The sequence below is a fragment of the Leiobunum rupestre genome, chromosome 2, assembly GCF_980474605.1.
Source record: "Leiobunum rupestre chromosome 2, qqLeiRupe1.1.hap1, whole genome shotgun sequence".
Lineage (NCBI taxonomy): Eukaryota > Metazoa > Arthropoda > Arachnida > Opiliones > Sclerosomatidae > Leiobunum > Leiobunum rupestre.
Window position 1 is genome coordinate 22152806 of NC_143385.1, and position 11140 is coordinate 22163945.

The 11140-nt window shown below is 35.6% G+C and overlaps 1 protein-coding gene across 1 annotated transcript; it reads right to left on the bottom strand.

Annotated features, from left to right (window-relative positions):
• Nucleotides 1-227: 227 nt before the first annotated feature.
• LOC149956330 (uncharacterized) lies at nucleotides 228-10552 on the bottom strand. Its single transcript, XM_090166860.1, has 4 exons — nucleotides 10413-10552; nucleotides 9420-9552; nucleotides 8300-8583; nucleotides 228-465 (listed from the first exon to the last, which is right to left on the bottom strand). The coding sequence occupies exons 1-4, from the start codon at nucleotides 10550-10552 to the stop codon at nucleotides 228-230; spliced, it is 795 nt and encodes a 264-aa protein (XP_090022986.1).
• Between the last annotated feature and the right edge of the window lie 588 nt (nucleotides 10553-11140).

The following is an 11140-nucleotide window of genomic DNA, read 5'->3' on the forward strand; positions in this document are numbered from 1 at the left end:
TGAAATTATAGTACATAGACGAAGCCGAGTGGGTAACAAATCGCTTTCCTTCACAATATCTTATATTTTAAATATTTATTTATTAAAAGTTCAAAAATGTGTAAACAATTTTCTGACAATACCTATAGTGGCGAGGTTTGTTAAATTTCCTAGGTGCAAAATAATCAAGGTGATGTTTTATTGTAAATCTGTGCTAATTACGTTTAGCTATATAAAGCTGCTAATTATCACTGGTCACGGGCCTTTTTACATAGTATGTTAGTGACATTTTGAACTAATGAAACAAATAAGGAGACTACTAGACCAATTATCAGAATGGCGAAAGCAACAAAACACATTTCGATGGTTAGAGCCTTTATCGAATAGTCTTGACCAATTTCAATCGCTTTCCAGCAATGGGGTTTTTCTTCCATTAGCTTTAGAAAATCTTTTTCCGGTAATCCAGCTTCAACGTATCGTTGAATGCTAAAACGAGATTAATCCTTTAGTGTAATACCTTTTACAATATGGATCAAAAATTGTTTAGAGCCTATTAAATACTTAATTTGTTATTAATTTTTATGCCTCTTTTACATCTAAATATAACAACTTTAAATTAAATTTGTTATAATTAGAAAAACGTTTGTATATTATTTAACACGTTGAACTAATCTGCTCACGTGATATTAGAACTTGAATTTGGCACGTGATGGAATTTTAAATAAAAGTAAAACTAACGAATGACTGAAAAAGTGCCTCAGCTCGAAACGTCTCGTTTAAAATAAAGTTTCCTCTTTTAATACCATGCCTGAAATAAACATAATTTCTACTATAATTAAATAAACCTTAATAAGTCCCTGTAATTATTGAGACCCTCCTTCATTCTTTATAACTATTTTGCTATGTCAGTGCCTTCAACTTATGTTAGGAAAAAGGAAATAATAATTTTTTATTTTATTTTTTTTTAAAAAGGTCCTTTCCGTTATAACCGGTGAAAACTGCTTTAAACATTTTGAAACAAATTATTTGCTTCCAAACCAATATGAAGAATACGTATTTCAGTTTAATTAGAAAACTGATTTGTAGAAGGTTTTCTTTCTTTTAAATTTCGTTGTGAAATTAATCATCAACAATTTTAAATATTTAGCGTGCGTACTATACACTCCATGATCAATAGTTGCAAGTTTTGAACCTACCTAAGACGGTTTTATTAATGTCGAGAAACCCCACTGAAAACATTGCACTAATAATAATAATAATAATAATCAGCTAGGCTAATACCCAAGGCACCACCTTAGGCCTTAGTCATCGAGCGACTTTTAAAGCCTTTAATTCAGGTGGCCAGGTTACAATGCGTTACTATTGGTTTTAAGCCTATGTTCATCTTGTAGAGGAATTATTAATGGATAAGCCTATGCTGTAAGAGCAATTCTTAAGAATTAAAAATAAAAAGATTGGTTTCGTAAAAGAGAGCACGTTTCACTCAATAAGCTTATCAGCATATCTAACACTCCACATTTAGTAAAATAAGCCCGGGTTTACTCGCTTGACTCTAGGGCTAAAAGAAACATTATTAATAATACACACTCGCGTGGTTACTGGGGAAACAGGTTCTGGGGCGTACACACATACTTGTTTAAGGGTCAAAATCATTTATATAAAAAATCAAGCCAAGGTTATCATTGAAGGCTTACAATAATATTTTAAAAATAAACAACATAACCGTGGGTAGTTCGAGTGATTGTTAAGCAACTTAAGGCCCGTTCGTAGTATCGCTAATTTACGAGAAAGGGCTGGGGTCTCCTTGAAATAAGTCGCTCTGTGTATTTTGCGAGTGGTCCTGAGCAGTCGCTAGCCGCCGAAAAGCTCGCAAAAACTATGGCAGATTGAATAACGTTTTTAGGAAATCGTCATACAATTGATGGACGGAAATATTCCTAGCCCTTGCTCAAAGATATTAATTCACCAAGGCGGGGGAAGATGGCGACAAAATGCGAGTCGTGGCCTTTCGTGGCGTGAATTAAATCTAATAGAGGGGGTTACATACGGGGAAAATAAATAAAAGAAAAATCTTTATTTAACACTTAATTTTATTAAAAAAAACACAAAAATACAAAAATGAACAAATTGCGGGGAGAACTGAGGGGATAATTTTACTTTGCTTCTAATGATGGTTAGGCCATCTCTTCTATGGTTCTTTTAACTTTTTCAACATACAAGGGGGAACTTAAACCTAAAAATACGCTCTTGACCTTAAATTTATTAATGAAACGATCTCTTACTATTTTCTATGGGATCGGTTCCGGTATCCCTACTCTCGGGCATCTTGGGCTCGAAGGACGGAGGGGACAGAAATTAATATACACCTACACCAAATAATAATAAACACTACAATTAAAGATTCTACAATTAAACAATGACAATAATTAACTCAAAAAGTGGCAACAGCGAGGGCACAATGCGAATGGAAAAGTAATCCGAACTGTATAAATACAAAAAGCAGAATGAACTCTCAACCTCGAGGGGACCTGTCTTAAATCCTTTTCTTGGACAATAGCGAGGGATTAAGCCTTCTTTCAAGATTTTTTCTCTACTTTTCACTGGCTACTTCGTATTTCGACTCTGGGTACTCTACCGTTAACAGGTTTTCTCGTTCCTCCGCTTACGTAAGATGCCCGACACACGCACTTCACAGAACGGGACGTCTTTACAGGGCTGCTTGTTTACCCGTTTCTTAATTCACACTTTTCTCTAATTCTCTTTATTTACTCGTCTATGGTTTGGCGGCCAGATTGCGGGTTTCTTCCTATATTCTTTTACTTTTCAAGCTGACGGGGGCGTAGGTACTTCGGGTTTCGGTCTGAAATGTACGGTTAGGCTAGGGAGTCATCTAGGCAATCAGCGAGGGTTGTTCTGATCATGAGGGTTGCATTGAGGGTTAATTTATATCTAAGCGCGACTTCATCGCACATTATTTTATATTTATTTCGACCTGGTTCTTCTCTTGCCCGAGAAGCAGAGTTCTCCGGGTAATGAAGGTGGACTTCCTTCCTTCCTGGTACAAGTCGAGTTCTGGCACAAGCCGAGCTCTGTCCAGTTCTGTCTCTTTGGGGCTCTGTCTCTTGATTTTGTTCCGGGGATTTTAGGGCGGAGTTGAAAACAAAAAGTATTTGGTGACCTCCCATTACGGGGGTCATTGGTGTACCTAAGACTCGTGTCCTGTCATGGTACGTATGACGTCTTCTTATTTACGAAAGGTCGCTCGAGGTTGCGGGGGGGGATGCCAGGGAGTCTCGAGGTTACCTTCTTTTTTGTCTCCAAGCGGAAATGGCCAGGTGCCCCTGCGACCTTATGGCGGCAACCTTGGAAAACCTGCGCTTTTCTTGGGATCTAACCAACTGATAGTTAATATGAAGCTTGTGGACTTGAAATGATTTCATGGGATCGCTGTGAGCTGAGGGGACTTTACTATGGTCATGTGATCGAGATAAAAACACTTTCATTAGCGAGGCAGGGCTCTAGTGTATAATTTATATTGAGAAAATGGTTTAATTAAACGCTTTTTACCTACTTTAATAAGATAAATAACACAACACGATAGGTCAGAATCTTTTAAATTATTAAAATTTGAGTTTCTAGCTCATTATCGCTTTCCGAAAATGTTTTTGTCGAATTATTGTCAGAGCCAAGGCCTAACCACAATCACGATTTACGAAACACTAAAAAGTAAAATAAGCCCGCCACTCTTAGCAATTTTACAGGTAAGAATAAATTATAATAGGGAATCTTATACATTACTGCTTTGGGTGCATTCTAAGCCTTGGTTTATTTATAGGTCCTTATTGTCTGGTATTGTATGCTGTGGGTTTTAACTAATGAGTCCGTAATGACATGGTGAATTTTTTCGGTGTATCAAAGATCTTTAACTATCAACCAGCGTTTATACCAATTCATCTACCAAGAGAAACCTTTCCTCAGGTAGACTATAGGAGTTGCGATAAAAGTATTGGAATATTCAAGTTTATTTGGCATGCATCAAGAGCTTACCGAGCCAATTTGATGTATTACCCGAGGGGTTGGACACTTGCCATTATTTTGTACGGGATTTCGTAGAGATTTTGGCGATTTTTTCATTACATTAAGTGATTTTGAGATTTCAATGTTAATTTACCATAGAGAGAGTTAAAAGATTTTGCGATTTTAGACAAAGGGTACGGGATTTTGGTAAATGTCCGACCCCTCGGTATTACCTTCAAAGTGTGTGTCAGTTAATTCTACACGCGTATATCATGTGTTACAATTTATACCTGGACTAGTAGAACAACAACTTATATCTAAAAGCAGGACCATTGTTTTACGTGTGATCAATATAGGATATTTCGCTAGAAATTGCATTAGACAATTACCAATATTTGTACACTCGTGAAATTGCTGTTTTTTTTATTGATTTATGTTATAACTAGATTTATTTTAATTGTTATCAGCTAAGTTTTGAAATAAATATTTTCCTAAAAACCAAATGATACGGCTCATTTTCTAACAGAATTCTTTTCGGAAAATGTTGGCTTATAATAGTAATTAAACTTATTTTCATTCGTTATTTTATTGGTGTACCAACCATATTATAAAAATATATTTTGAAAATAACAAAACCATTATGCTGTGTAATAAATTCAACCAATTTAATAAATAATAAGAGTAAGCAAATTATATAATAAGAAGAAACTAATTTTCATGCACTATTTTTTGCTTTAAAAAGATTTTGGATAACCTATCATTCTTCAGAAACTGATTTGCTTTCCCTTCGTGGCTATATAATATAAAAATATTTTAATAAAATAACGGATTTAAGTATTAAATTTCTAATACCTAATCATAAAATTAGAGTAAGAAAATTATTAATTAGAAGAGCTAGGATTTCATCGTCAAATGCAAGCCAAGCATAACCACGTGATAGCTTTTTGCGTCAAAAATCGAGCTCTCCTATTGGTCCGTGACTTGGTATAAAAATTCGTAAAAATAACAGCGTCGCCGATTAACAGGAATCGCTAAAACGCCTCTGCACCGCGATTTCGATTGCGAGGATCGCAAAATAAACATCTCGCTAAATCTGAATCGCTAAATTGTGATCCTGTTAAAATTAACAGGATCGCAAAACGTCTCTGCACTACTTAAACCAATTTTGCCTTTTAAATTGTTTGGATTAGCTCTGTGAAATTGCGATAAATCGTTGATTAATGTTTACAAATTTAAAAAAAAGTTACAAATACAATCACAGCTAAATATCTTTTAGGAAATCAAATAGGTACATTTTTTTAGTCTGAGTCGGAAATACTGCTAAATTTTTCGTTGGCACAACGTCGAAAATGTGTCTATTTAAAGACGGCCGAACGTGTTTTCGGAGTCGCTAATCTGTCTACTTGAAGTCGGCTCAGAGTTATTTCAGATTTGGCCAACAGTAATTTAAGAGTCGGTTATATATCCATATAGAGTAAAATTTTCTAGTCGATCGACGGTCGGCCGACCATTATTATACTAGGACATTTCGAACAAACGGAGTGAAGTGGTCCGACAGTCGGCCGACCTCTATTTTTTAGAGACAAGCCTGCGTCGGCCCGACCCTAAAATGCTACATACACTAGAAATTTGTAAACACATGTACCGTTTATTAATGCTACATACACTAAAAATTTATATACCCTCGTACGGTATATTAATACATATTAATGCTACCTTGACTAATGGATTTATATATGTATTATATATACAGGAGGTCTTCATTTGATCGTCGCAGGAATTTTTCTCAAAAAATATAAATTCTAGAAATGTGAAATTTTCAGTATGTACTCTCTCGGTGGAAATCGTTGTTATTTGTGAATTTCAGAAAAATCGTGAAATTTTTTCACGGTTTTAGAATTTGTAGTTTTTGAACGCTAGGTGGTTGACGAAAGCTTTCAATGAGTAAGTTGTAGAGCATACTCGAACACCTTTAATACAGTTAGAATTGTCCCTGAAATAATATAGGTCATGAAAAATAACAAGTTGGTACTAATCAAATGTTTTTACGCCTCATGTTATTGTAATGATTGTCTGTGAAATATGAACATGTTCTGATTCGTTTAAAATGTGGGTCTGTTTTATTATTGAAAGTGCCACCGCTTGTTTTGAAAAACATTGTCTCTACGTTATCCTGACAGTCAACCAAATCACCACACTAATCTCCGCTTACCCCCGAGCAAGTATAAGAATGGCATGCTCCGATTTGGACTTGTCAAAACATTATGTCTGGAAGGTCCTTAACCACCATAAATTTCACCCATTTCGTGCCCTGCTCCACTAAGCACTTAACGATGGTGATCAGCGCCTTAGGTTGGATTTCGATAACTGGTTCAGTACCGTGGCGGATGCCAACGAAGATTTCCTCCATTTGATCCTGGTGTCTGACGAGTGTTCCTTTGGAAGGGACGGCCCATTTAACCGCCGAATAACGATAGGTGGAGCGATGTAAATCCGCACTTGGGATTTTCACATCACAATTAAGTACAATTCCGCTTAAACGTCTGGGGAGGTCTACTAGGAGATCGCGTCATTGGACCATTTTTTCTTCCGAAACGGCTGAATGGAGTGATCTACTTGGCGTGTCTACGAAATGAAGTAGCAGAAGAATTGGAAGATGTCCCTTTAGTCTACCTGCCACGCCTTTGGTTCTGGCATGACGGTGCACCTCATCACCAGGAACGACATGTGGTGCAATACCTCAATTCTGAGTTCCCTGAGCGTTGGATTGAGAAGAATGGTCCAGTGCGATGGCCTCCTTGGTCCCCAGATTTGACACCGGTGGACTTTTATCTGTGGGGATTCGTCAAGGAGGAAGTAGACAAGACGCCAGTCACTTGTGAAGACGACAAGTGCCAGACAATTAATGCAGCGTTCCAACCCGTTACTACATATGTATAGTCCATGGTTCGTTCCAGAATAAGCTTCATCGTGTACGGATTTGTATAGCAGCAGACGGGGGCATTATTGAACCGTATTTTAAAAAAAACTTTCTGTAATTCCTTAATTGCACTTGTTCTAACACTTAATTTGTAAAAGTTAAACAATGATTTGGCTCAAAACATGTTCATTTTTCACAGACAATCATTACAATAACATGAGGCGTAAAAACATATAAGTAGTACCAACTTGTTATTTTTCATGACCTTTATTTCATTGACAAAATGCACGATTTTGACCATACCAACTCCATTAATGGTTTTCGAGTATGCTCTACAACTTTCTCATTGAAACTTTTCGTCTAACACCTAGCTTTCAAAAACTGCCAATTCTAAAACCGTGAATAATTTCACGATTTTTCTGAAATTCACAACTAACAACGATTTCCACCGAGAGAGAACATACTGAAAATTGCACATTTCTAGAAGGTATAGGTTTTCCGAAAAATGCCTGGGCCGATCAAATGAAGATTACCGAAACTTTCTATATGCATTCTATGGGTCTCTATTAGTAAATTATGTCTGAAAAACAGGGGTCGTAAAGTGCTTCTCGCGGCCGGATAAAAAACAATTGATAGTTTTATGAAAACAATTTGGACGAAGGAAGAATATTGTTTGCCAGATTTAAGGCTGTGTCCGGTTGTTTTATGTAGTTTTTGGGAGCCCATATCTCTGAAACGAAGCACTTTAGGACCCATGTCTATTAGACATTTTTTACTCGTAGAGACCCATAGAATGCATATAGAAAGTTTCGGTACTCATATCCGTAACACCCTGTATATATGGGGTAGTGCCATAAATTATTGGAGTTTTATCACGATATGATTGCTCTTATTGTTCGGTAGCCGACACGAGTTAGTTAGATCTGGTCTTAACTATCTCTCTTTGTCCGAGGTGCATCCGTTTTATTCCCAGTACAAAAGAGTGAATGACGACACTCACACTTTTTTACTACTCATTGTTCACAATCGCAACTCACACGCGCGCACCTGACAGCTTGTTGCATTCGTTGAGAATTCGGAACCACTCCTTCAGCGTTGAGTCTGTAAGTTATCTCCCCACTGGATAAAGGGGATTTCCCTTCCCATAAAACTGGTATAGGTCAATGGTAATAGTAAGTTTAGGGAGCTGTTGGCTTGAAGGGCTTGCCATCACCCTCCTACGCATTCTAAACAGGCCACCTGGGTATTAGCCTAGCTGATTATTTGATCATTATGATTAATTTATTTTCCTTTATCATATCACCGCTCTTCACGTTAATATATAAAATTTTATTCGAGATTCAAGAGAGTGAAACAAAAACATTTCAGAAATAAGAGACTTACATGTTAAAAAATTTCACTTTGAAAACTTTATCGATTCCTCTGCGCACCATGAAATGGTACGACTCTCTTACCACTTCCTGGCACTCGAGATTTGGGATTCCGCATGTATCGGAAAACAAAGCTTGAAGCTTTGATGTTTTCTCAGGCATAACATATGCACCTGGTTTTTTATTTATTCCACGATCAGTTTCTATATCTTCCCATGGCGTTTCGTCCAGCTTCCAAATTCTATAGCGATTGACTGCTTCCTCGTAGACATTTTTTGGAAATTCCAATTGATTCATCTATGCAATAAAATATAAAAAATAAATTTAAGGTAAAACTAATTTAGCGTGGAAAACTTTCCATTAACCGTCTTTTTTTGCGTGTAAGAAAAGCGCTTAAAGGATAAGTATTAAAGTTATATCTTTCTAAGTCCAATTTTTCGTGGTCAATGAAATTTGAATTCCACCTATCCATTTTATCTTAACAATTTCTACTAAAATGGCGTTTAGAGCTCAAATTTACATAAATATATCCTGCATATGTAATACGATTATTATTGTAAACTTTTGCTTTCTACTTCGAAAAATCGCTAAAGGCTTTTGATATATCTCGCGTCACCTCGAAACATTTAAGAAATCATATTTGTAAATTATATTTTTATTATGTAACTTAATATGAGGAACATTTATGATTTTCTACATACAACCCCATGAAAAAAAGGCAACACATTTATGTATGGGGTAACGGTAGAGGTAGGACTAAAATTATCGCCTCTAAATTCTGCTCTTTGATTTGTCCGCTGACAACCAATGAGAGCTCGTTCTAGATAAGACGCCATAGGTGCTGTCAATGCATACAGCGAGAATGCAGAGCTCACAGTTGCCTGAGGCTGAGCCTAATTTCCTGCCCCTGGGGTTAAGACTGTAACCGGATCTATATTAATGGATGTATTATAATAAATTAGAACAATACCAATAACATTCAAAAATTATTTTGCCAGAAAACTATAAATCTATTATTATAGTTTTAAAATTAACACTTGCTGAATAGGAAATATTTTTTACTGGAAAGTAACAAAAGAAATTAAGGTTAAAGAGCACCTTGAAAGGTCACTTGTATTTTTGTTAGTTCTTACCCATAAAGCTGGTTTGAAAAATATATCCTCCAATTTCGCGTAGTATGTCAGTGAGATGGGTAAAGTCAGCCACGACGAAAGTACGCTAACGTAACCGGATGAAATCAGATAAAACGATAATAACCAAAAACCTCTATACGCAAAACGACAGTAACACACTACGCCATTGCCTAAAAATAAAGAAAAATAAATATCTAAGTAAATTGATGTATATAGATAAGAACAAAATATAATTGATTGTTATTGTGACAAAAAACAGTACAGTTGTACCAGCAAGTTTAGGGTAACCTATATTTCTAGATAACCCTGAAAACACCTCCTTAGCATTAATGTGGTAAAAAACAAGATTCTGAAATTGTCGTGATGATCCGTTTCCTAGTTTGCTAGTTACGCCATGATCATTTTTGGTGAAATTACGTTGACCCCTAATATTGAGGGAGTGATTTTTAAGCCAAAATTTATTTCAGAAGAGCGTACGGGGCATCATTTTAAAGGAAAAAGGGTGTAAAAGATATTAACTTCTCATTGTAAATCCGCATTTAGAGTTAAGTTTAGAAAAACCATTTTTAATATTTTGAACATTGACCTTGAAAAAAGGCCATTTTATTTTTTGAAAAAGATATTTTTTTCAAGTTCCTCACTTATTATGTAGTTTGAAACACAATTTTGACTAGGTAAAAGTTTTAGTTTTCAAGTAAAAAAATAAAAACCACCACTATGTGGCAGTATAAATCAATTTTTTTTTAATTTTTAACTAGCACATTTATTTATTTTGCTAAATACTTCCAATAAGCTTCATTATCTTTTATCATATCTTTATCTTTTACGCCGTACTTACGGTTTACCAAGAAAGAACATTGTTTTTTGCATAATATATTTTCGATTGGAAACGAACAATGATCTTGTTTATTGGGACAATAACAACTAATAAGCCTTCCGGCAAGTTACATAAATGCAATCAGTAAATCTTCAAGTTCCGTTTATGTGTCTTACACTTTTCCAACGTGAAATTCTCCATCATGGATACCAGCCAAGAACTCTTGTTTCTCGTAATTCACAAATACAGATTCGTTTTTATTCTCAACAGCTTTTGAGTTGATAAGATATACTTTCAAGAGTTTGTTCTCTTCCATTTCCGAGATAAACGAAGCTAGAACAAAATGTTGATCTACAAGAATGAACTTATTTGAAATCTCCACGAACGGAACATCGCACGGGAAGGGCACATGTGATGGAATTCGAGGCACGGCTAAACGGCAAACGGCTAGAGGTCGGCGGAACGAATAAATTAACCGGCAAAATTTCGATTAACCATAAAAAGTTGGGTTAATTGTTTTTATGAACATTTTATACGAATAAACAACGATTAACATGCAAAAATAGTCGGTTTTTTCGTATATTTTTCGGATAATTTGCGGTTATAAATAAAAATAAATAATTGGCAAATTTCTTATTCAAACGCCGATCTCTAACAACGGCTAAAACAAGCCTTCCGAGAACACTTTCCGATCAAACATTAAACCCGGTAGACATGTTTGAATTTTGCAAAAAATCCTTTTCCAACATTGAATTCATTAACGTCTTTGAAGACGAAATAAATGATACGTCAGTCATTTAAGAAGAACGAATAGCTTTTGCTTACACTATAAAAGGTAAGCAGAGATTTCATTTGTTCATTCCTATAGATTAACATTTTCATCAAGCTTAATTTCTCTCGGAAA